Here is a 27,444-nt window from a genome sequence, read left to right on the forward strand (position 1 = left end):
AAGCTGGTGGGAAGGATAAAGAGCAGAGGCTGAGGATCTCGGCTGGGTAATGTGGGCAAACAAAGGTAGTTTTTTTTTCTTTTAATTTTAAGATTTGAATATTTTTAATATTTTTGAACATTAATAGGTTCACATGATTTAAAATTCAAAAGGCACAAAGGGACATACAAAGATTTCCTTCTGCCCTGTCTTCCTGGTACTCATTTCCTTTGTGCAGTTATAATCAGTATTATGAGTTTCTTGGTAGAAATTTTTTCATGCATTTACAGAGAAGTGTCTGTGTGTGTGTGTGTGTGTGTGTGTGTGTATGCACATATATGCCCTATTTTAAACATGAAACATCTATACATGTTTTAGTATCCCTTGACTTTTTTTTGTTTTTACTTATTCTTTCATTTTTAAAAAAAACTGTTTTGAATTGACACAATAACTGTGCATATTTATGGGATTTAGTGTAATGTTTTGATATATATATATGTTGTATAATGATCAAATCTGGGTCATTATCATATCCATCACCTCAAACATTTATCATTTCTTTGTGGTGAGAACCTTCAAAATCTCCCTTAGCTATTTTGAAGTCTATGGCACATTATTGTTAACTATAGTCACTCTGCTGTGCAGTAGAACACCAGAACTTATTCCTCCTATATAATTATAACTCTGTGCTTGTTGACCAACCTTTTATTCTCCCTACTCCCTGTTTCCATCTTCCCTCTGCAGCCCCTAGTATCCACTGTTCTAGTCTCTACTTTTGTAAGATCAACTTTTTTAGATTCCACATGTGAGTGAGCTCATGCAGTATTTGTCCTGTGCTTGGCTTATTTCACTTAACATCATGTCCTCTAGGTTCATCTGTGTTGGCGCAAATGACAGGATTTCATTCTTTTTTATGACTGAATAGTATTCTATTGTGTATATATATCACATTTTAAAAACCATTTCATCTGTTGTTGGACACCTAGGCTGATTCCATGTCTTGGCTGTTGTGAATAGTGATGGGAGTGCACATGTCTCTTTGATGTTCTGGTTTCCTTTCCTGGGAATAAATACCCAGTAGTGGGATTGCTGCATCATATGGTAGTTCTGTTTTTAATTTTTCGAGAAACCTCTATATTGTTGTCCATAGTGGCTGTACTAGTTTACATTGTCACCAACAGTGTGCAAGAGTTCCCTTTTCTCCACATTCTTGTCAACATTTGCTGTCGTTCATCTTTTTGATAGTAGCCATTCTAACTGGGGTCAGGTGGTATCTCATTGTGGTTTTGATTTGCATTTTCCTGATGATTAGTGATGTTGAGCATTATTTCGTATATATGAAATAATACACTGTTTGTGCATCTTCTTTTGAGAAATGTCTATTCAGGTCTTTTGCCCATCTTTTTCTTAACTTTGTTAAAATACTGAGTTTTATTTCACATTTATTTTCCATATTTTTGTCTCCCCACCATTTCCATGTCTGACCACCACTACTATTATGTACTATCATGACATTCCATACATACCTAAAACCAAGCAAAGGGTGGAGTTCCATCTTTAAAAATGAAACAGGCATTTTGGACAACGCAGTCTTGGCAATGGAACCTGGACAACATTTATCAAACACGGTAGGGAAAGTTCTAACTCTGCATTATAAAAAGAACAGCCAGATATCAACTGTTGCAGAAAAGAAATAAGATGGAAAATTTTAAACATATTGTTTAAACTATTTTCTTAAAGAGACTTCCTCCACTACCAGAGATCTTGAATAGCCTCCTGGTCAATCATCCGGAAGCAATTCTTCACATAATTGATGAACTCGGCTTCCACTTTGGGAAGAGAACCACCTTTTTCTATACTTGCTTGCATTTTTGCTTTAGTGTTTTCTACAGAACTTTTGATATTTTAGGAATTTTTTTCCTGTTTTTTGAAGGATTCTTGTCCTTTTGATCTTGGTGTTGGTGGTATTGAGTCTTTTCCATTCTGATTTGACTTTTGTGCATTTTTTGGCTGGAGTATCTTGTATAGCTTTCTTTACTGGGGCTTTTTCTTCAGTTTCCTCATCATCAAAATCATCATCATTAGCAGCAGCAGCAAGTTTTACTTTTTTCTCTGGAACGTTGCTACCACCTCCAGGGGCAGATCACCTTCCAGATATACTTAAGAGTTTCACATCTTCTTCCTCTTCATCTTCTGACTCTGCATCTTCCTCTACAGCTACTAAGTGCTGTCCACTAATATGCACTGGCCCTGAGCCACACTTCAACTGTAAGACCACCGGTGGTATTATTTCAAAGCCCCTAAGGGAAATCATTGGCTGTACAGACATTTTCAAAGTTGCCAGTGTTACTTTAATTGGACTGCCTTCGTAATTCATTGCCTCTGCTTCAACAATGTGCAATTCATCCTTTGCACCAGCCCCTGAGCTGACCATTCTTAAAGATAACTGGTGCTCATCTTCATCATTATCCACCTTAAAGTGATGATCTTTGATGGCCTTTAGTTCACAACCAAAAAGATAGTTCTGGGGCCTCAGAGGGCTCATGTCCGTGTCCATCGAATCTTTCATGGGGTGGTGGCACGTACTTAGGTGGGAGAGAAGGCGGATGGAGATAAATGACTCCTGCTCCAGAGAACAGCTGTGCAGGGCGGAATCACACCCTTTTGCTCATTTTAAATTGGATTTTCAGTTTTTTGCTATTGAATTGTTTGAGCACCTTATATATTCTAGATATTAACTCTTTATCAGATAATAGTTTGCATTTATTTTCTCCCATTCTGTAGGTTTTCTCTTCACTCTGTTGATTGTTTTTGTTGCTGAACAGAAGCTTTTTAATTTGATGCAATCCCGTTTGTCTATTTTTGCTTTTTGTTGCCTGTGTTTTTGAGGTCATATCCAAAAAATCCTTGCCCAGACCAGTGTCATGAAGTGTTTCCCTTCTCTTTTGTTCTGGTAGTTTCATAACTTTGGTCCTTTCATTTAAGTCTTTTATCCATTTTGATTTGATTTTTATATGTGGTGAGAGTTAGGGAACTGATTTCATTTTTCTGCATGTGATTATCTAGTTTTCCCAGCACCATTTATTAAATAGATTGTCCTTTCCCTAAGATGTGTTCTTGGTGCTTTTGTTGAAAATCACTTGACTTTAAATGTGTGGATTTATTTCTGGATTTTCTGTTCTGTTCCTTTGGTCTGTGTGTCTGTTTTTATGTGAGGACCATGCTGTTTTGTTTATAGCTTTGTAGCGTTTTTTGAAGTCAGGTAATGCCTTCACACTTGGTCTTTTTTTTCACATAATGTATTATTGGTTTTTTTTTCCAGTAACATAGATGCTAGTATGTGAACATAATTTACCGATCCCCAATTGATAGACATTTAGGTTGTTTACAGTTTTGTATTATCACAATGATGCAGTGGAGTCAGTTTGCACATAAATCATTTTGCACACATATAGATTTTTTATAGAATAAATAAAATACTTATGGGGTTGCTGGCTCAAAACACACGTGCATTTGAATTGAATTATTTTAAGGAATTGCATTTTATTATAAACCTTTTAAAAATAGGAAATACATTTACATAGTACAAAATTCAAAAAGAACAAAGGAATAAATGGTGAAAAGTTAATCTCCTAAGCTTTGCTGTTGAAAATGACTAGATCATTGTAATAGATTGTATTATTGGTCCAAATATCTGCTACCCCTCCTATGGAGTATTCCCTTTTCTCCTAGCCACTCAGTTCCCCGTCCCTGAGACAGTCACTGTTTCCAACTTATTGTGAAGCTAAATTTGGGCTATGACCTAGGAAAATTGGAATGGCTGAGGAACTAAAGGTTACAGCAAGGATACAGAGCAGGTTTTTCTCTCTTGTTAGATTTATATAGTACCTTTCCTTGGGAAAAAACAACGTGCAAAAGCACTAGATACTTAATAATTTTGAAATTCTACAAACTATATGTAGAACCTAGATGATTTTTTTTTTTACTAGAGTTCTGTAAAAAAAAAAAAAAATAAGGGCTATGAACACAAGCTCTTCTTAAGTACAGTTTTTATTAGTACTGTTATTGGTGGAGTTCTTCCTAATTCTGTCCTTTAGCCAGAAGCCCAGATTTGGTGATCCTTAAAAAGAGTGGAGAACTCAGATGGACTTCAGCTACGTTTTAGTGATCTCCCTCCGTGACTCTCCACTGCCTCTTGACGTCAGCACTACACCTGCTTTTTCAGTAGCTTTAAATTTCCACCTCTCAGCAATCATAAGCATGCCATAGAAGTCTGAATCACACAGGGTATTGAGGTGACTAGCTTTATGAACAGGCTTATTTTTATGGAAATTGTTTTTCTTTCACTTAACACTACTGCTAAGAGATTGGCTATGTGTGTTTGAAGTTGGATAATATGTTGTGTTCTGTTTATGTGTCATGACTTTGGTTTGCTGAGCTTGAAGTCCAGGACACAGATTTTTATTTGTTTCCTTGGACAAATTATGTGGCCTCTTTGTTTCCTCATCTGTGTATTGTTGATGATGATGTTACCTTCCTTATAGAATTTGTTTTGAGGATTAAATGGGTTAATGCATATAAGGCACTCAGCACAGTTCCTGGCACTTAATAAGGTACTCATTGACTTTTAGCTATTATTCTTATAGTTCTGTTTTTTTTTTTTTTTTTTTGTATTTGTGTTGATTGGGGTGGTTGGTAGTATTTTGTGTATGTATTTAATACAAGATAAAGTTTATAGTTTTTATAGCAAAAACCCTACGTTATCTTCAACCCTTTGTTTCTTACAGTCATTTTCTAAACTTTATTTTTAACTACTTTTAGACTAATAGAAAAATTGCAAAAAAAAATACAGAATTCCCTTATACTCTTCACTACTAGTGCAGAGATTGAAAGCAGGACATTAACATTGGTACAATAATAGTAATTAGACTATAGGTCTTATTTAAATCTCATCAGTTTTCTTACTAAGGTTCTTTTTTAGTTCTAGGATCCTACATTGCATTTAGTTGTTGTTTCTCCCTAATCTTTTCTAGGTTGTGCGAATTCCTCAATATGTCTTCATCTTTCATGAACTTGACACTTTAAAAGACTAATGGGATTTACTTTGTAGAATGTTCCTCAGTTTGGGTTTATGTCATGTTTTCTCATGATTAGAAGGAGCTTATGTATTTTTGGCAAGAATACTACAGAAATGATATTGTATCCTTAGTGCATCATTTCAAGGGTTCATAATGTTGATATGTCTTGTCACTGGTAATAGCAACTTTGGTCACTTGGTTAAGGTTCCAGCTTTTGCCTGTGAAACTACCGTCTTTCCCTTTTTAGTTGATATGTATCTTGGGGGACATATTTTCACACTGCAAATAGTCTGCTTTTCTTCCAACTCTCACCTACTAAGTTTAGTATCCCCCTCAGTGGATCTTGTCTGTAGCAGTGATGATTTTCTTTTCTCCTCTTTCCCTCTATCTTTATTAAATGTAATTTTCTGTAAGGAAGAACTGTGCTTTCTTCCTCACTTATTTCTTAGATTATTTGCGTATATCAATATGGATTCATAGATACTTATTTTTTTCTATGTGTTAAAGCCCAATACTGTCATTATTTATTGTGTTGCTCAAATTGTTTCGTCTTTGAACGTTAGAAGCTCCTTCATTTTGGCTCCTGTTTTCTTTCTAAAGCTTTCATTTTTTTGACCACTTCCTTACTTTCTAGTACTACAAGATGTTTCAGGCTTGTCTTATATTTTTCCTACACAAGCCCTGGTTCCTTTAATTGGAGAATGATGTTTAGAAATCATGATCTGGGGCCGGGCGTGGTGGCTCACACCTGTAATCCCAGCACTTTGGGAGGCCAAAGTGGGTGGATCACCTGAGGTCAGGAGTTTGAGACCAGCCTGGCCAACATGGCAAAACCTGGTCGCTACTAAAAATACAAAAAATTAGCCGGGCATGGTGTTGCATACTTGTAATCCCAGCTACTAGGGAGGCTGAGGCAGGAGAATTGCTTAAACCCAGGAGTCGGAGGTTGCAGTGAGCTGAGATCACGCCATTGCACTCCAGCCTGGGCAACAGAGCGAGACTCTGTCTCAAAAAAAAAAAAAAAAAAAGAGAAATCATGATCTGGATGCTAGAGGGCTCATTGCTACGAGATGTCATTGCTGAGTCTCAGTGAGCAGACTTAGGAAATATATGTATGAATATTAAGCCATACATTATAAAAACATCTAGCTATCTGTATCTGTCTATCCATCTATATCTTAAACACCATGAGTTTATGCAAATGCTTCTGATTCCAATCTAATACCATAGGGCTCTTTTGAGCCTTTGTTTATTTATAACTTCTCTGCAACAATGAGAAGCTTAGTCCTCATCATCTACAGTATATTTGTGGATTCATTAAAATAGTTTCAGAATTGCTAACTTGTAACCTTGTTTGGATATTTACTAACTAGATTACAGCATTTATGTACAGTTCTTTCTGTCTTTAGCCTTACAACATCCAGTCAAGATATATTTTTCCATCATTACTTAGATAATTTCTTTTCTTCTCCACCCCCTGCAGTGTGGTTATGTTATTCATTTGTAGTATAGAAAGGGTCATCTGTTAGTGTTTATATTTCCTTTAGGTTTCCCTCCACATCCTGGTTGGTTTTATTTGTCTTTTGGGTGTTTAAAAAGTACGTGAAACATGCATGGCTATGATTCTCAGAGTCAGAGCTACACAAAAAGATCTATTGAGAGCATTGACACGCCCTCTTTATCCCTGCTCCCCTCCCTCCATTTCCCCTTCTTTCTACACCTTTCCCACCCATTCCCTGTAGACAACCATTTCTTAGTATCTATATTATCCTTCCTTTATTTCTTTTGAACACATGAGAAGGTACACGCAATAACTTTTAAAATCTTTTTTCTATTGTAGAAGTAATACATGTTCATTGTAAAACTATTAGATGTTAGAAAAACATGTAACTGATAACCACTGTTATCCATATTGGATTTTAAGTGCATATAATCAAATAAATACATAGATATTAAATAAGTAGGTAACTCAGATAAATACAGTTAATCAAATTTTTTTTTTTTTTTTTTTTTTTTGAGACAGAGTCTCTCTCTGTCACCCAGGCTGGAGTGCAGTGGCAGGATCTTGGCTCACTGCAACCTCCACCTCCCAGGTTCAAGCGATTCTCCTGCCTCAGCCTCCTGAGTAGTCACGATTACAGGCATGTGCCACCACATCCACCTACGTTTTTATATTTTTGGTAGAGACGGGGTTTCACCTTGTTGGCCAGGCTGGTCTTGACGTCAAGTGATCTGCCTGCCTCAGCCTCCCAAAGTGCTGGGATTACCGGCATGAGCCGCCGTGCCTGTTCAATCAAATTTTATATATGTGTACTAATCTAATGGTGTATAGTCATATATATAAAATCCAGTTGTTTTATTTAATATGGCTGAAATGTGTTGTGTGGTTGATATTTATATTGAGCCATCTCTATATGTGTTAAAAATTCTTTGTTCTACAGATTTAGCACTGTTTTGAGTGACCTGTGGATAATTTTTTGTTCCCTGAGGCATCTGTAGTACATGGTGATTTTCCAGGACTGGGGTGTCAGAATGCTGGAATTGTGCCTTAGTTCTTCTGTTGATCAGCTTTGATGTGAACTTAAGTAAATTACCTAATATTACCAAGCCTCAGATCCTCCATCTGTAAAATAATTCCCAAAGTTCTGCTGGGACAAGAACTGTACTTTTTCCTTTCTTAGTGATTTTAACACAATACGGGAGCATCTTGGGGGAGATTGCTCTGGAAAAGTGGTATCATATGTATACTTAGATGTGATTTTGTTTGTAGTACCTTGCAGAAGCTGGCTGGACAGCTGAAGGAAGAGTGGTAGGAGTGACCCAGCCTCGAAGAGTGGCTGCTGTTACAGTGAGTTTCTTTTTGTGTTGGAAAGATTCTATCTGCGTTGTCTACATTTGTGATTTGTTTACATTTCCTAAAGGCTTTAAATGAATAGAAGTTGCTCCTTAAGAGTTTAGGTCTTCAGTTTTTATGTTTTTTTTATTTTTATTTTTTTCCTCAGACAGAGTCTCACTCTGTTGCCCAGGCTGGAGTGCAATGGAGCTATCTCAACTCACTGCAACCTCCACCTCCTGGGTTCAAGCAATTCTCCTGCCTCAGCCTCCCGAGTAGCTGGCATTACAGGCATCTGCCAGTTCGCCTGGCTAATTTTTTTATATTTTTAGTAGAGACGGGGTTTCACCATGTTGGCCAGGCTGTTCTCAAACTCCTGATCTTGTGATCTGCCTGCCTCAGCCTCCCAAAGTGCTGGGATTACAGGCATGAGCCACTGTGCCTGGCCAGGTCTTCTGTTTTAAAAGAATTATGATTTGAATATTTTTGTTAAATTGATCCTGCACATTATGAACGTTTTAAACAATAAAGTGCTGAGGAAATAAAAAAACAATATATTTTTTAAACCCCAAATTTCACCATCCAACATAAACAATGTGAACATTTGTGAACATCATTCCAAGCTTCTCCTAAAGATGAAGATGAATGGTTGACTGGCTGGATAGAAATAATTTTATAAAAATGAGATCATATTTAATATTTATTTTTTATTGAATTTAACAAAATAGGAAACTTTAGTGAAATAGGAGTAGCGACTGTACTTTGGATAAATGTTCACTGCAAGAGAATTTATTAAAGCTTGAAAAGTAAGAAAAAAGAGTACAAAAAAATTCAGGATGTTACCTATATTTCAAATTACGCCTTATAGTTTCCTGTTATGAAAGAAGAGGAAATTAGCACATGTACTCTTCTTTCCACCTTCCCTTTCTCCATTTGTTGTAGATACAGTCCTGTCATTTTCATTTCAAGATTTATAATGTACATGTTCTTAATCATAATTCTCACAGGTGTTTAACCTTAATTCTAGCTTGAATGGATTCAGTACTCATCATTAGTTATTTTCTGTGGTTTTGCTAACCTTGAATTGCTTGTTTTGCTTTTATTTCTTGTATTGGCTGAATTTTATCATTCAGCTTTTTTTTTTTTTTAATATGCTTGAGAATGTTCAGTTGTGGTTTTTGTTGATATAAAATTCTTGATTCACACTGTCCCTGTGAACTGTAGACTTTGCTCACTGCCTTTTGGCGTTGAGGATCACTGTGTAGAAGTCTGAGCCACCATAAGTTTTTTGTTGATAGTATGTTTGAATTCTTTTGTTGTTTTTAAATTAGCTCTGAGAGATTGGGTATGGTGGCTAATGCCTGTATTCCCAGCACATTGGGAGGCCGAGGATTGCTTGAGCCTAGGAGTTTGAGAACAGCCTGGGCAACATAGCAAGACCCTGTCTCTACAAAACAATTTTTAAAAAAATTAGCTGGGCATGCTGGCACCTGCCTGTGGTCCCAGCTACTTGGGAGGCTGAGCCAGAAGGATCTCTTAGCCCAGGAGTTAAGGTTGCGGTGAGTTATGATCGTGTCATTGTACTCCAACCTTTGCCCTATCTCCAAAAAAAAAAAAAAAAAAAAAAAAAAGCTTAAAGAAAAGGAAGTAGGGCCTTTAGTTTGCGGCCTTTACCTGGACAAACAATTAATTCTATTTCCCCAAGTTATTTTTGTTCTGTACTGAGTTTTAATTATTGTGTCGTCGTTTTGCCCAAAGTTCATTTTCTAATGGTGCTCAATTAAGAAGTTATACAGTTTTACAAGTTATGTGTGTGTGTGTTGTGTTTTTGTATGAAAATGGGGCTAACAGTTTGGAAACCAAGTTGCAAATGCTGCTGGAGTTAATCTTTTTTGTCACTAAAAGATGACTCAGTTACCTAAAATTAGAGCAGTTTTTCCTGTTTGTGGTTTGGAATCCCAGCTCTTAATCAGTTTGCATTTTAGTTCCAAATTTGTAGCCATGGATAACTTCCATGAAACCACAGCTTTCTCTTGAAAGAGCAAAGAGCATGTAATATATTAATAGAGCTGTCAAATTTGAAATGCTACATCTCAGAAAGTACTTTATGTGCAGACTAAAATCTGCAAACAATCTCAGAGCCTAAAAACAGATTGCATAAGCTGTTGCTTGATCTCTGTGAGAGGCAATTAGTAGTGAGTATGCTTGTTGAACTCATGTGGTCTGGGTTTGACTTCAAGACCAGGTAGGTCCTCCCTGACCTGTGATTCAGAATAAGCTCTAACACCTGTCTTATTTCAGTTTCCTCATTTGTAAATACAACAGTGTCTTGTCTACCTCATGGGCTGTGTGTCTATTTAATGAGATACAAATTTGTGAAAGCTTAGAGCACAGCACTTGCCAGTAGTAGGTGCTCAGTGATTTTTTTTTTTTTTTGGTCTTTTACCTCCCTTTCCTTTTGGTCTGTCAAAAAGATAGTATTTGTCCAGTCTAGTTGATGAGGTTATTGGGAGCAGAACTAAAGTGATAGAGATAAAAATCTATTAAAAAGCCAATAGAATATAACCTTGTGTGATTATAAATGATAAAAATTTAAAAATAGAGTTTGAAAATAAAAATACATACTTTTTATAGCAAATGTATTCAAATAGTGAAGGAGTAAGAATAAACAGGTTTGGCTTTTACCTTATAGACCCATAAAATGATTATATTTTTACAGAGATTTGTTAATTTATGCTCATTTTTTTAAATTTAAAATTTTTGTGGGTACATCGTAGGTGTATATATATTTATGTATGCTCATTCTTATAAGCCTATTTTCTCCATAAGTTCCTAGTATCTCTATGCACACATTCTCTACCTGTACCATATTCTGAGATTTATAATATAACGACATGTAGGGTTGAAATTGGAACAGTAACAATAACAAATCTGTCCTGGTGAAATGCTGATCATTGGGAAATACAACCACCAGAGGCAGAGCAGTGTAGATAACTTTCTGGTTTCATAAGATGTTTTGAAAGCCTACATGATATAGACCAGCTGCCGGATGATTGATTTGGTTTTGGCCTCCCCATTCTGTAATTTCAAGTCACCAGGCAGAGCTGCTTCTGATCCTCATCTGCTCTTCAGTGTCTTAAACACTGATGGGCAGGAAACGCCTGGGTGTGCCTAGCTCAGAAGCTGAGGGCAGGGAGCCTCTGCCCCCTGAGCCTGGGGCTGCTGGGGTGGAAAGGCTGGAGCAGTAAGCTCTGTCTCAGGACACCACATGTGCCAGCCATGTTCTAAAGTCAGGACTTGGGAACTGCGTGGGTGCTGGGGAGGTTGTCTCACCTGTGAAAGAGGGAGACTGAACTCGTTCCTTCTGTGGGGATTGGTGTGCTGGGCCCTGGGAAATCTCTATTAATATTGCTTCCCTTTGGTTCTTTTCATTTAGGTAGTTTATGTGGTGGTGAATACTAAACTTTCTTTTCTTTCTTTCTTTTTTTTTTTTGACACAGCCTCTTTGTCACCCAGGCTGGAGTGTAGTGGCGTGACCTCGGCTCATTGCAACCTCCACCTCCCCGGGTTCAAGCGATTCTCCTGCCTCAGCCTCCTGCGATTAGCTGGGATTACAGGCGCATGCCACCATGCCCAACTAACTTCTTGTATTTTTAGTAGAGATGGGGTTTCACCATGTTGGCCAGGCTGGTCTTGAACTCCTGACCTCAGGTGATTTGCCTTCCAAAGTGCTGGGATTATAGGTGTGAACCACCGCGTCCGGTCCTATTTTCTTTTAAATTAAACTTAATGATATTCATTATTGCTCTTCCACTTTTATGCTTGTTCATTCTTTTAAATATTTTCTATTAATAAGTTAACTTTTGAATAGCCTTCTTGGGGTAATGCAGAGATCTTGCTGTTGGATTCATTTTTCTCTTTCCTGCATTCATTTTTTATTTTTTATGTTTTGATGGGTGAAATTTTGTCTATAGTTTATGGTCTTCATAATGTATTACATATTTTGTCTTTCACTTTATTATGCTACCTTGGATTTTTTATTGATCTTCTCATCCACTCATCTGCCCCCTTTGTTTTAAACCTGAGTTCTTGTCTGTATTTCCCCTCTCAGTGGCTTTGGCAGCTGGGACACAGTTGTAAAGTGTTTCAGGTATCTCATTCTTGAAACTTACCTTTTTGCCTTCAATAAGAAAATGAAACTGGCCCAGCATTGAATATGGTAATTCCTGTTCTGCCTTCATGGTCTTGGGGGATGGGTTTTCTTTTCGAGCGTGGAGATGAAAAGTTGTCCCTGGTTAGTGTGCCCTTTGTTTAGGAACAGGGTGAATCTTGTCATTTCTTTTACTTTCCTTTTTGCTTTGGCCACCAAATTTAGAGCTGAATTTGTGGCTCAACTTGAATAATTTTGGCATATCTATGTTTAACATTTTCTCATTGGCTTTGATCTTTTGAAATTTTTTCTGTAATTTTTTGGATCTTGATCCGTAACATTTTTATGTGATTTGTTTTTCATTGTGTATGTTCTTATAAGTTGCCCCAAGACCATTATAGAATGAAGTGAGATATATAAGTTAATAATTGGCTGGGTGTGGTGGCTCACACCTGTAATCCCTATACTTTGAGAGGCTGAGGCGGGCAAATTGCTTGAGGTCAGGAGTTTAAGACCAGCCTGGCCAACAAGACGAAACCCCATCTCCACTAAAAATACAAAAATTAGCTGGGCCTGATGGCGCTTGCCTGTAATCCCAGCTACTTAGGAGGTTGAGGCAGGAGGATTGCTTGAACTTGGGAGGTGGAGGTTGCAGTGAGCCAAGATTGTGCCACTGCCCTCCAGCCTGGGTGACAGAGTGAGACTCTGTCTCAATAATAATAATAATAAAAATTGCAAAAGTTATTATGCTTGTTCTCTAATAACTTGCCTCTTTTCATTTTTCATTGTGTTCACATACTATTTAAAATATAAATGACCTTTAGATTTTCCATAGTATGTGCGCTGTGCAGTAATTTCTGTGTCTCTATTTTCAGCATGATCTTTCTTCCCAAAGGTTGCAGGGAGAGTAGCTGAAGAAAGGGGTGCAGTGCTGGGCCACGAGGTGGGCTACTGCATCCGCTTTGATGACTGCACCGACCCGCTGGCCACGAGAATTAAGGTAAAGTGCTCAAGCTGCTTTTCCTAGTGGAAATAAGGAAGAAGGTTATTTCGGGAGAATTAAAAACATGTAGTCCTTGCTGCTGTACACGACATTGATACCATGGCAGAAAGTGAAGAAAAGTATCCTGACATTCAGAGACTTTAGTCAGCTAGAAGACACAGAGCTCTTTCTTTTTTCTTTTTTTTGAGACAGAGTCTCGCTCTGTCACCCAGGCTGGAGTGCGGTGGCACGATCTCTGCTCGCTGCAAGCTCTGCCTCCTGGGTTCACGCCATTCTCCTTCCTCAGCCTCCCGAGTAGCTGGGACTACAGGCGACCGTCACCACACCCGGCTAAGTTTTTTTTTTTTTTTTGTATTTTTAGTAGAGACGGAGTTTCTCTGTGTTAGCCAGGATGGTCTCAATCTCCTGACCTCGTGATCCACCTGCCTCGGCCTCCCAAAGTGCTGGGATTACAGGCGTGAGCCACTGCACCCGGCTGACACAGAGCTCTTTCAAAGAGTCCTGCAATCTTAGCCCAGAAAGGAGCTTGGAAGTCAGGTTTAGTCCTTGGTTCCAAAGATGAAGAGGTTAAGGGCTTGGAAGGTTGAATGACTTGCCTGATATTATATGCCAATCAGTGATAGGACCAAGACTCAAAGCTGTCTTTTCTTATGTGTATTTTATTGTATTTTCACTGACTCAAATAGCTATCGAAATATAGAAACAAGCCTGTAAAAGGCTTAAAAATAGAGTAGTATAAGTTGATGAAGTGTAGAATTCATGAATCTTGTTTCACTAATTAGTACTTTTCCATTTTCATATGAAAATGGATTTTACATGTGTGTTCTTTGGCCTTGTTGCTAATATTAAAATAATTAGTATCAATAGTAATCAGTGTATAATCAACTCAACAGGGTGTGTACTACCTACCACTGTGCTAGAATCAAAGTCTAATCAGACAGTGCAATAAAACAGTGAATGAAAATAATCTGATGAAATGAAAATTGATTATTAGAATCTCAGTTACCTCTTAATTTGCAACAGAGGAAAATTGAAAATCAGATGAGCTGAATGACCAATGTAGTGATTTGTAAAAATATGGACCTTATTTTCCAGATTGCCATATTTTGTTATATTCATTTTGCTAGGTGAAGGGAATATTTTTCTGTACCATCAAATATATTTGAACTAGCTAATTTTCAGTGGTTTGCATAACCATAAAAACCTTTGAGCCGTCCATAAAAACCTTTTGTATTCCATTTGGTCACAATTTCAAGGTGCTCAGTTCTCGACTGGTGATTTGTCATTGGTGGAAGTTCTCACTTTCACTCTTACGTATGTATGTGGCAGCTAGTACCAGGTCCAAGAAAAATATGATGGCAATGCATCCTGCTCTTAAAACAAAAAAAGTAAAAAACACCTAAGATACAGCATGCAAGGGAGATGGTTTAACCTGAAAACAAATTCAGTACGTTAAGAAGGCTGTTACTGTATGTGTCTGAAGCATTTTATAAAGATTCATTAATCTGAAATAATATTAGCTGACTTTTCTTAAACACTGCTCTGTCCTAGGTCGTATGCTAAACGCTTTACATGTACAGTCAGTCCTCCGCATCCTGCGGGTTCTGCATCCGTGGATTCAACCAACCTTGAATTGCTAATATTACAAAATAAAAATAAAAAATAATGTAAATTTTAAAAAATACAGTATAACAACTATTTACATAACATTTACATTGTTTTAGGCATTCTAAATAATCTAGAGATGATTTAAAGTATATGGGAGGGTATGCATAGGTTACATGCAAATACTATGCCATCTTATGTAATGGACTTGAGCATCTGTAGATTTTGGTGTGGGTTGGGGGGTTTCTAGAACCAACCCCACAAGGATATCAAGGAACTACTATACTATCTTATTTATTTTTCACATTAACTTGGTGAGGTAAATACTTTGATTACCTCATTTTACAAATGAGCAATCAGGGACAGAGAAGATGAGTAACTTGTCCAAGGTTCACACAGCTTAGTAAGAGGTAGAGCCAGGATCTGAACTCCCAGCAGTCTGACACCATAGCCCATGTGCTTAACCATGATCCTGTCTAGATTCTGTAAAATAATATTAATTGAAGTTTAAGTTAATAACCTCAAGAACTGCAATCTATAGTCTTTGGGACATTTGAAGAGCAATTATCTTACACTTAGGGTGTTTCTTTGGGCAGATACCAGTTGGTCTTCACTGCCTCTTTATCGATAGTACTGGTGGTGCAAGCCCAGAGGAAATGGGGCATAGCTGATGTTCCCATAATAAAGGCAAGTGAAATTCTGCTCAAAGATTTGCAACTCCAGCTGAGGACCCTGTGTTTAAAGCCTTTTTTGAACAATTACATTGCTTGATAATGAAAATATGGGGGCATTTTCTCACAGTCCTTTGTGGGAATTTACTTGTACACATGCTGGCAAAGAGGTTGCACTTGAACTTAAAAAATACCATTAATATATAGTGTAAGTGAATTATTTCTAAAGCTTTGTGTTTTTATTTTTTAGTTTCTTACTGATGGAATGCTGGTCAGGGAAATGATGGTTGATCCGTTGTTAACAAAATATAGGTAAATGTGTTTTTCTTATGATAGCTTTCCTAGTTTCCAAAGTCCCCAGGTAGATGGAGAAGCAGGTGTGTTAGTAGCTGGGATTCACGTCTGTGTTCAGCTGCCCCAAAGCTTTTCTCTTGACCTTGGCTGTTGGGACCCTTGTGTTTTTCTCAGAATTTAAATAGTATGGCCCTTTACAGACATTCAAAAATGGGCACATTAAAATTCCTATCATTACTTAGTCTGGTGACTTGTCCTTTTTATTTTGCCTTGTCACACTCTGGTATTGATGGTGACTGCAGAGAACTAACTGCCCTGTGTTAAATGTAATATACAGAGTCCAAATAATTTTTTATCACTTTCCCCCTCCTTGTATATCTGTCTGTCACTCACAGCATTAAAGCTGTCCTACCTAGGCTCTGGTGTTCTCGAGGAGGGTGTCACATTTGACTCCCTGGCCCACGTGTGTCACAACTGTAGTCAGCTACCTCTTTGACTGTTGTTATAGCTTAACAGTCTTCAGATGGTTGGGCTTTGTTCTGATTTTTATGTGTTCTGTGGGGTTATAGGTTGGTTATGTTTTCATTTAAAATCAGATATTAAATTCTGTCAGAATTCAGTGTGGATGGTAAAACGCTTAAAGATAACAATAGTACACTTTTTAAAATTCAGGTATGTTAATGTCACCATTTTTATTAACCTAAGAATTGCCTCATTGTCAAAGAAGAGTGACTTAGGTTTACTTTTGATTCAAAGTGATTGTATGAGGACTAAATACCCAGAAGCTCTTTGATGGTCTAGATGAGATGATGTGTGGCTTTTTTAGAGGCTCACTGAGAGCTTCTCTTTGATTCTTAGTGTCATCATGCTGGATGAAGCCCACGAGAGGACCTTGTACACTGACATTGCCATTGGCTTGCTAAAAAAGGTATGACTTCACTGCCAGCTTTTTATTGTGTGTGTTTATTTTATTGCCTGATTACAAAAGCAACTGTAGCAACTTGGAAAGTACAACAAAATACCAAGGAAGAAAATTAAAATCGTCCATAATCCTACCCATTCAGAGAATATCAGTGGTAGAATGTTGGTATATTTTCTTCTCTTTTCTGTGTGTGTGTGTGTGTGAGTGTGTGTGTACTTGAATCTGTTTTGGCATACTAGGGATTGATTGAATTATATATACTAATTTGTATCTTGCATATTTCCCTTAACATTACATTAGGATCATTTTTCTGTGTCATTTAAATATTCTCTGAAGATATTATTTTTAATGGCTATTTAATCACATCTCTATCATAAAGTATTTAACTTCCCCTACTGTTAGCAATTTATATGGCTTTCAGATTTTAAATATTATAAATACTGTTGTAGCAAGCACCCTTGTAATTGAATCTGCTGCATTTCTGTTTATTTTCTTTAACTTTTTATTATTAAGGTTTCAAACATATCCCAAAGAAGTGTATAATGACCCCCATGTACCCTTCATCTGGCTTCAACAATTACAACTCACAGCCAATCTTGTTTCAATCTTAACCTCCACTCTCTCCTCCCTTCCCATATTTTCTGATTGTTTTCTTTGGACAGATTCCCAATTAGAGTCTAGAAAGAAGTGGTAGAACAGGGTGATTAAGAGCATAGGCATTGAGTCAGACTACCTGGGTTCAAATTCTGGCTTTGCTGAGTTTACTTATCTCTAAAATGGGGAAAATAGTAGTCTCTATATCTGTGCTGGTATACTTTCCTTTATGGTAGCCACTAGCCACCTGTAGCTATTGAGATAAAAGTTAATTAAAATAGAAGAAAGTAAAAAAATTCAGGTTCTCAGTCACGTTGGCTATTTTTCTTTTCTTCTCTCTTTTTTTTTCTTTTTTTGAGACGGAGTTTTGCCCTTGTTGCCCAGGCGGGAATACAATGGCGCGATCTTGGCTCACCGCAACCTCCGCCTCCCAGGTTCAAGCGATTCTTCTGCCTCAGCCTTCCCGAGTAGTTGGGATTACAGGCATTTGCCACCATGCCTGGCTAATTTTGTATTTTTAGTAGAGATGGGGTTTGGTTCCTCCATGTTAGTCAGGCTGGTCTTGAACTCCCAACCTCAGGTGATCTGCCTGCCTCGGCCTCCCAAAGTGTTGGGATTACAGGCGTGAGCCACTGTGCCCGGCCACATTGGCTATTTTTCTTTTCTTTTTTTTTTTTTTTCTTTTCACATTGGCTATTTTTCAAGGGCTCTATAGCCACAGGTGGCTAGTGGCTTATGCATCGGACAGTACAAATAAGGAAAGTTTTCATCATTGCAGAGAGTTCTGTTAGACATAGGTGCTGTATATTGTGATTTGTTATGAAGCTTAAGTAAGATAGCAAAAAACTTTTAGGTTGGTGCCTGGCATAGGGTCACAGCTAGACTGTGAGGTTCTTTTGTGCAAATTAGAAAAAGATGTCCCCTCTGGGAGGATGTCTAGAGCTAGGTAGGAGGCAGGTAGGCTGGATTGCTGAAGCCCCTAGCCCCCTCAGCCAGGCATCTTTGCACAGTGGGTACACTGTGTACCTGTACGCAGGGCCTCTGGGCTAGCACATAAGTTAGTCTGTATTAGTTGTTATTGTTATTATTTTCATTGTTATTTTATTCCATTGCCAAAGATTTAGACTTTTTGATACTTTAAGGGAATTATTGTACCATGTTATTACCTTTTTCAGGAACGGTATAATAAGAGGGCCGATTTCACTGAATCTTTGCCAACACTGAGTATTAGCCTTAAAAAAATAAATCCTTGCCAATGGGATAGATGGGGAAAAAAAATCTCATTGTTATTATATATCTTAGCTGTAGCTCATTTGGTCACTTCTCCAATGCCTGTTGATTATGTGTTTCTTTGAGTAAATGTTAATATCTTTTATCTCTTTTTTTTGCCATATTTCTGTCTTGGTGTTATCATTTATTGTTTGTTTGCTTTTAATATACTTTTTCATACATAGATTCAAACTATCTTGAGACCCAGGTGTCAGGAAAAATTGGTTTTATTCTCAGTAAATTCAAATTTGGGTCTTAAAGCTTCTTTATAGTTTTTATAATTTAAAAAAATTTACTTTGGAAAATTGCATATTTACAAAATTGGAAGTAATAATGTAATGACCCCCCCCCTTTATTGACAATTATTAATTTGTAGTCAGTCCTTTCATCTGTAAGCTCCCTTACCTCCTCCTCAGGCAAAAAAGAAAAAAAAAGACACTGAATTTTTGAAATACATTTCAGATATCAAATGATCTCATCCATAAGTATTGCACTATTATCATTATTTCCAAATATCTTCTTTTTTAGATTCAGAAAAAGCGAGGGGATCTTCGATTGATTGTAGCTTCAGCCACTCTGGATGCAGACGTAAGAGCCTTGCCTCCCCTTTCCTCCTCTCCTCACAAACACTTTTGTCCTGTATATCCTTGGGAAGTTACCTCTAGCAAGAGCTTATCTTTGGCAGAATGCCCTGTCTTCTTTATGGGACCATCTGATGTCCTAGATTTCATATAATCAGAGGTTACTCCTTTTCAGCTTGTGAAATTAGACTGTAATTAATTGAGCTCATAATTACCTACCTGTCTTGTTTATCTACATACTGTCTTTCTCCCCACTTACGCAGCTTCTTTTTGTTGTTTTTTCAGTATAAGCCTGTATTTCTTGAATTTGTTTATTTATGACTATACTGTATAGATTTAGATTTTTCTGTGCAATTGAAGTTTCTCCTGGGCTGGGCACAGTGGCTCACACCTGTAATCCCAGCACTTTGGGAGGCTGAGGTGGGTGGATCACTTGAGGTCAGGAGTTTGAGGCCAGCCTGGCCAACATGGTGAAACTCCGTCTCTACTAAAAATGCAAAATTAGCTGGGCTTAGTGGTACATGCCTATAATCCCAGCTACTTGGGAGGCCGAGGCAGGAGAATCGCTTGAACCTGGGAGGCAGAGGTTGCAGTGAGCCAAGATCGCTCCATTGCACTCCAGCTTAGGCAACAAGAGCAAAACTTCATCTCAAAAAAAAAAAAAAAAGTTTCTCCTGTATATATAATAATTTCCATGTTAAAGTTTTCTATGGCTAGGTTTACATTATTTTTCTCTCTCGTGGACCGATAGTTTAAACAGCAGCTCAACTCAACAAATACTTTTGACCACTTACTATATTTACATGCAGAAATAGATGTTTGCAGTTCAGTGTGTTCAAAGTTCTGAGGCAGCTAAGGAGGGAGCCCTTAACTCCAGCCAGCTGGGGGGTGTCCAGAAACTTTCATAGAGGTGGTGACCTACCAGCTGTGCTTGAAAGATGGACAGCCGTTTTCCAGATGGATGAAGGTGGGGAAGGGCACCATAAATATAAGTGAAATCACAGGGACATGACCATGAGTTCACGGAGCTTCGAGTCTTATCTTACCTGCCAGGCCCTCATGGGTGAATTACCCTTGAACTCCCTCTCTAACTTTATCTTCTTCCACTTTCTCCAGTGCTCCCTACATTTCAGCCTCACTGGTCTCCTTGCTGTTCCTCAAAACAACCCAGGCATGCTTCTGCTCTGGAGGAACCCTCTTTTTAGACCATTCCTTCCCCGGACAGCCTAAGGTTCTCTCCTAATTTCATTCCAGTTTTGAGCATTTATTATCTCCTCAGAGAGGTGCTCTCTAAAACAGCACCCCAATTACTCTTTATTCCCTTATTCTGATTTTTTTTTTATGTTTCTCACTTGTCTATCACTACTTAACATTATATGCATTGTTTATTGTGTGTCTCCTGTCACTAAAATATAAGCTCCATGAAGATCAGGACTTTGTCTCATTTTATCTCTTCCACCTAAAACAATGTCTAGCACAGAGTAGGCACTTGGGTTGAATGAATTTTGACTGACTGGGAAGCAATGGAAGATTAAAATGGGGAGGTTGGGGTCAGATGACGGAAAGCCTTAGAGGCTCAGCCAGAGAGGATGAACTCCATCCTGTATCTGGTTGGGAGCCATGGGAACATGTGAGAGAGGGCAGTGACTTCATCATGTTTAGGCTCTATAAAGATCATTCTGAGTGCTGTGTATAGGAGATGAGAGTAGATATGGAGTCTCTAGTAAGGAGGCCAGTTCTGAAATCCAGGTGAGATGTGGTCCCTGGCTCCTGGCTCCTAGTCTCCCTGTGGCTTCTGGGATACACAACAACTTGGAGAGAGAGAAAGCTCACCATAGCGAAGGTAAATGTCCAATGTGTCCCGAGACTGGTTTCTCAGACCTTTCCACAGGCTGTAGGAGTCTGTTGTTTTAGGTCTGCCCATGGTAACTTTTGGGTTAAAGCTCCTCTGTTGCCCTGTTTAATTGTCATCTCCCTCACCCATGGTATCTGCTGGCATGCTATTTTGTGGACTGTGGCTGACTTCACCTCCAGTTAGCTCCTCTGTGGCTACATTACACAGAACATCTCTATCTCTTTTTCACCCTCCACCTTAAAAATTATTAAATTAAGTTAAAAATTATTCCAGTTTTTATTATGTTGAAAACTATAATGTCCAAGTCTTAGATTCATTTTATTTATTTATTTATTTATTTATTTATTTATTTTTTGAGACCAAGTCTCACTGTCTTGCCCAGGCTGGAGTACAGTGGTGTGATCTCAGCTCACTGCAACCTCTGCCTCCCAGGTTCAAGTGATTCTTGTGCCTCAGCCTCCCAAGTGGCTGGGACTACAGGCATGAGCCACCATGCCTGGTTAATTTTTGTGTTTTTAGTAGAGATGGGGTTTCATCATGTTGGCCAGGCTGGTCTCAAACTCCGGACCTCAGGTGATCCTCCTGCCTTGGACTCCCAAAGTGCTGGATTTACAGGCATGAACCACCACGCCTGCCAGATTCATTGTTAATTAATACTTACTAATTGTTCACAATTGCCTTTTATTGTCTTGGTGGAACACAGAGATGAAAAAAAATAGCTTCTTTCAGTTCTGTCTATGGTAGTTGATATAGATGACTTTCTGGAAGCAATTTTGTAAGCGGGAAGGCAGCATGTAGGAACTTTGTCATGCCTTGCTCTGCTGTGGTACAGGACATGCTGGACCTTTGGTGAGCTGGGCCATTCCTTCTTATCCTGTACTCGCTGCTCAGCCAGTGCCTCCTGTGTGAGGGGAACGGTGGTTTCTAAGTGTCTGAATGGGGGATCTGTGTGTGTGAGTCATCTCTGTGTGGGTTGTGGGTCCGTGTGTGAGGGGCCTACGTGAGGTATGGGATGTGAGTTCGTATGTGAGTGAAAGAAAGAGGATATAAGTGGGCGAAAGAGGGCAAGAATAAGGAGGACTGTGTGGGAGTGGCAGGGGGGTTGGGTGTGGCTTAGGAAACATTTTGATCTAGAGGCGTAGGGAAGTCCAGAACTCATCCCCTGTCCCCCAGCGGCTGGGTCTGTGGGTGACAGACTAATTTCAAACCTCCTAGAGCTAGGGCTGCTGATAGGCCACCTGCCGTGGTTTCTCTCAGGGACTGGGGTGGCCCAGCCTGCAGACAAAGACGGCAGTGGCTGCAGCCGGGAGGCAGAGACCTGCAGAGCATGATGGGGCTGATCAAATAGCTGCTTTGGTTGCTTTAGCTGCTTTCTTAATGTAAGCCCAATTAAATGAACAATTATATAACATGACTGGATATAATTATGAAGTATTTATTGATCCTGTATCACATGATGATATTGCTTTTCTTTTATTTGCGTCCAACTGCATGGCAGAATATATGGTTGCTGGTAGCTCCCATAGTTTTTTTGTCATAAGTCCAGCTACTTGAAGAGAGACTAATTTCTCTTTCCAGGTTCTTAGAGAAGGAACTTAGGATCAGCTGGGGTCAGGTCCCCACCCTGGACCAGTCTACATGGGCCAAGGGCTGTTGGCCAATCACGGGCGTGTTGGGTAGACATAGCTGCTTGGCAGCCACTCCAGTGGGTTAGGAAGGAGCAGGTACCAGGGAAGGAGCCTATGGTGAGCTAGAAGACAACCCTGCAGATGGCCATGTCATTTACATTCCTTTCATAGACTGTCCCCTGCCTTTATATGATGTATGCTTCTTACCGTGTCTGTATGTCAATGTGACCCCACCTCTTTCAAACCTGACTCAAACTCTTCTTTTCTGGGTGTGTTGAACTCATTTTACTCTTCTTGTTCCTTGATTCTGCCTCAAGATTCTTGCATTGTTGGTACTATATTTATTTACTTTTTTATGTATTTTGTATTTCCAAATAAAGATACAAGATAAAGATCTTAAAGGTCTTGTGCCTTCTCAGTAAATGCTGAGTCTTAATTCTTTTTGTTTTGAGACAGAGTTTCACTCTTGTTGCCCAGGCTGGTGTGCAATGGCGTGATCTCGGCTCACTGCAACCTCCGCCTCCCAGGTTCAAACGATTCTCCTGCCTCAGCCTTCCTAGTAGCTGGGATTACAGGTGCCTGCCACTACGCTCAGCCAATTTTTTTGTATTTTTAGTAGAGATGGGGTTTCACTATGTTGGCCAGGCTAGTTTTGAACTCCTGACCTCAGGCGATCCACCCGCCTTGGCCTCCCAAAGTGCCACCGCATGAGCCACCGCATCCGGCTGAGTCTTAATTCTTGAAAGAGTAACTCTTTACTTTTCAGTACCACATAGTCCTTAACGGTAAGGTTTAGGCATCTACTCTAATAAAATTGTCAAGGCATCATCTTCTTCCTTGTTCTGCTTGCTTTTTTGGTAACATTCACCCCTGTCCAAGTCCTTTGGTAAAATCTTCCTCCTCCTCCTCCCATAGCTCCTGGGGCCCTGCCGACTCCCCTCTCCTACCTCCTTGTTGGCTTCCTCTTGGGCCCCTTCTCTGTCTGCTCTTCCTCCTCGAGGCTGCACACCCCTGTGGTCCCTGGTTCAGCTGAGCCTTCGTGCTTGTGGCAGTCTTGACTGTGTGCTTGCACACCAGCCTTAGCTGTCTGGCAGCTGGCTAGCCACAGACATCCTAAACTCATAAACTTGTGACTCTCAGATTCTCCATCTCAGTCTCTTTCTCATGATCATAGTCATTTAGGCCAAGACCTCCATTGCTTTAAGAAGTTTTTATCCCCAGTCGAGTAAGAGTCACTCCAGCCTTCTTTCCAATGTGCATGTGTGTGCAGTTTGCCAGTTCCCACCAGCTGTATCTCTGGAATGCTTTGCCCAGGTTCACACTTTGTCTCCCCTGCACTATTATGATAGCTTCATTAATTAGTTTGTTTGCCTTGAATCTCTTATTTCCTCTGCCCTCCTCCAAAATGGCCACTGGAGTCTGGGATTCAGCTCACAGGTCTGATAATATCATGCCCATCCTCACTGCCCTTGTCTTGCCCATCGAATAAAGTGCCAGTGCAGCTGAGCACTTGGGTCCCTTCAGAGTTATGGCTGACATCACTTATTGAGTGCCATTCTAGGCTAGACGTGTGTCACAACTATCCCACATAGTTTATTTGAACCTCACAGCAACCTTGCAGGGTGGATAGCAGTTTGTCCATTTTGCAGATGAGAGGGCTGACTCAGAGATGAGGAGGCCTGCCCTAGACCTTGCCTCTGTCCTCCCTTAGGGACCCCTTTACATTTTAGTCCACACTGTGCTATTGTCCTGGGAAGGGATGTCTCCCTCTTCCCAGCCAGTAATAATCCTCCTTAGCCTTTACAGTGCAGGCAAGGGATACTGCTTTCTCCATGAAGCTCTCCCTGAAAGCCGGTAGTTCTTAACTTTTCATTCTATCAGATTGCAATCTGCAGCTCTTTCCTGGTCACAGGGTCAGTCTGCCTCAGGGATTATTTTATGATCAACTCTTTGCACATCTGCCTTCTGTGAACTGTTTACTCTTTTGGGGCATGGGGTGTCTGTTCCCACTTGTTTGTGTGTTACTTCTAGTGTACCTGTGCTGTGCATGTCATAGGGTTGCAGGAAGGCTGAAGTGACTTGAAGGGAATTTACCCAAAAGAAAGTGAACAGGAGTACTGTGTGGAATTCTACATAGCAAAACATAGTTTTGTTGACATGAGGCACTTTTATGTCTGTGCTTATTCTTCTCAATTTTGAGGTTAATATATAACATCCCTGTATTTTGTGGTTAAATCCAGTTTACTCTTTTAAAAGTACCCCTCAGAGCCCCTTCACTTAGCGTTTGATGCCATTCGTTAGCACAGCTCCTGGGCTCCTGGATTTCCTGGAGCAGGATGGGCATGTTTTGTAAAGGTACATAGGGAAATAAAGACAAGCTTTGTAGTTATGTAGCCAGGCCTCAGGGAAATGAGTAGAGGTGGGGAATGGAAAGGGCACCCAGATTCAAATAATGGAGCACTCCACCCGACGGGATATCCATGCCCCCTCTGCAGTGGGCACCAGCTGCTTCCCATCTGGTGCTCACTTGCCTGCCTGCATGGTCACTTAGCTCTTCTCAGTCTCAGCTTCTCTGTACCTTAGGGTCACATTCCCCAAGAGAGGATCTTTGGTGGCGTTTCCTTCCCCCATCATTGGCTGGAGCCCTCAAGACAGGTCTCCTTGTGGGCTGCAAGTGGTGGTCAAGTACCATTAAATAGGATGTGAACACCTGTTTGGCAGAAACTGCCAAGAGACACTTCTCCCAACAGGGTACTGCACGAGTGTTGGGGAAGTACATGATTGATGGCCTACCCCATACAAAGCCTTGCACTCACTACTGTAGGGCGTGTAAAGATGGAGAAGACACTATCCCTGCCATCAAGTGGCCTAAAACCAGTAACAATGGGGCCGGAAACACACCTACTGTTCACAGAAGGAAACGTTTCCTATAGAATGATCATATCTGTGTTTTCCAGATAGAGTTACCCACCAACCTGATCTAACCTGTACTGAACTTGAATCACACCTTTGACCTAATTTTTGCTTAAATGAAATACAGAGGATAGGAATAATATAAATAATACTAAAGCTACATGTTAACTCAGATGCTATACTGAATGCAGTTTTGAAATCTAACCTTTATTATTTTTATTAAAACTTTAGTAAAGACACTGTCATTGAAATATGATTCCCCACAATTACAGTTAGAAAAATGTGAATTTAAAAAATGTATTTTGCAACCCATAATCTGTATTGCACATATATAATCTTGCTACTCACCTGTCTTTGGCAAGTTTTATATTATTTTTTCTTTCCATGAATCTCTATGAACCTTTTTTTCTAAGAGAAATGAAGAATTAATTTTTTTCTTTTTAGAAATTCCGGAATTTCTTTAATCAAAATGAAACCAGTGATCCAGCAAGGGATACATGTGTGATCCTTACAGTGGAAGGGCGAACATTTCCGGTGGATATCTTTTATCTACAAAGGTTTGATGATGCTTGAATTCTGGATGATGGTGTTTAGAAAACTCGGCCTCTGATGTAGAATGTCAGAACTGCATTTGCTTACAACTCTAAAGGATGGGGAGGAGCATGTTTTGTGTCCCTTGTCATTGGTCTAGAATGTTCTTACCCGGCTCCGGATCACTGCTGAATTTAGTTTAAACTCTTCACACTGACATGCAAGTTTCCGTAAGTCTGTGGCCAGTAGCTCAGCCAGAGAGAGCAAAAGTGGTGAAAGGTTTTGGGGAGGGAAGCTTGATAGTTTTCAGAACTGGGGTTTACAAGGCTGCCTGTCAGCAGGGGCAGTATTGGTGATTTGAATCATTTGGCTCTCAGTTCTCTACATCCCTAGCGAGAAGGCCCAGTTGGCACTTTTAGGAGTAGCCTACTTGGACAAGGAAGGGGCCATCCTAATTCCTGTACTAGTCACTGGACAAAAAAAGACCAGGAGCCTGTTCCAGTGGCTGATAAATCCAGAGTCGTGGACTTGATTTCTGAATCGTTTTGTTGGAGAGCTCATCCATCAGGGCCATCCAGCTGACCCATAGATGCTGCCATTGGTTAGGAGGGAAAATGGGCTGGGAAGAGCGTGGGCTTCAGCACTGGGACCACAGCTCCCGATTTTCACTGGTCCGATGTCTTTGCATACTAAAGATAGCACATCTATTTGTATGGGTATATCATTTTATTTCTTTCCAAATAAAGCTAAAAATCATAGTTGACATATAATTATGGATTATTCTTGAATATTAGATTTGAAAAAAATGAATATTTATTTTGTTTATCCTGTGCTAATTACCTACTGGGCAGGCCCAAACTCACTTTGATGAGCTTTGCTGCCAGATTATTAGGGTAATTGATCTGTAATTAACGAGCATATTCTAGTGATGAATTCATTCCATTTGTCTTTTCAGTCCTGTTCCAGATTATATCAAATCAACTGTCGAAACTGTGGTGAAAATTCACCAGACAGAGGGAGACGGAGACATTTTAGCATTTCTTACTGGCCAGGTAATGCCATTGTACTTCTCTGATGAATAGACATGTTAAGACAGCACCAAAAGTAATACAGAGCCTTGTTACTTTACTCAGCCATGTATTTCATGTTTTGTTGTATTTTGTGGTTCCATAATTGTGTAAAAAATTGATTTGATGTCATTCATCTACCATCTAGATTGTCAGGGACTCATTAGCCCCTGCCTGTTCTGTCTGCAGAGGGTTAAATGTTTTTTTAAATGTATTAGCTGATTCCAAAATAAACTAGGTAGTTGAGTGAGGGCTATTTTGTTTGCCAGAATTGGATACTACATTAGGTCCATGTCCTGCACACATGTTGCTGCTGTGTACCTCTTTTTCCAGTGACACCTTTACAGCTCATCCTGGAGGTGATAAGTGGCCATATTACTGGTAAAACAACTGAACAGACCCAAGTGCTCGCTGACGGTGGCCAGCACTATTCAGACTTGCCCTCCAACTGTAATCTTTTCCACTGCCAAA

The 27,444-nt window shown here is 39.5% G+C and overlaps 1 protein-coding gene and 1 pseudogene across 4 annotated transcripts in view; one reads left to right on the plus strand and one right to left on the minus strand.

Annotated features, from left to right (window-relative positions):
• Positions 1-27,444, plus strand: part of DHX35 (DEAH-box helicase 35) — a 77,593-nt gene that overhangs the window by 13,785 nt on the left and 36,364 nt on the right. For all 4 annotated transcript variants that reach the window (XM_003825890.4, XM_008951276.4, XM_063601238.1 and 1 more), the window contains 7 exons: positions 7,828-7,905; positions 12,936-13,040; positions 15,570-15,631; positions 16,472-16,541; positions 18,927-18,986; positions 25,820-25,932; positions 26,862-26,958. In XM_003825890.4, coding sequence (XP_003825938.2) covers positions 7,828-7,905; positions 12,936-13,040; positions 15,570-15,631; positions 16,472-16,541; positions 18,927-18,986; positions 25,820-25,932; positions 26,862-26,958 — 585 coding nt within the window. The remainder of the gene's footprint in view (positions 1-7,827; positions 7,906-12,935; positions 13,041-15,569; positions 15,632-16,471; positions 16,542-18,926; positions 18,987-25,819; positions 25,933-26,861; positions 26,959-27,444) is intronic.
• LOC134729707 (nucleophosmin-like) lies at positions 1,501-7,810 on the minus strand (annotated as a pseudogene).

Source organism: Pan paniscus, chromosome 21, assembly GCF_029289425.2.
Source record: "Pan paniscus chromosome 21, NHGRI_mPanPan1-v2.0_pri, whole genome shotgun sequence".
Lineage (NCBI taxonomy): Eukaryota > Metazoa > Chordata > Mammalia > Primates > Hominidae > Pan > Pan paniscus.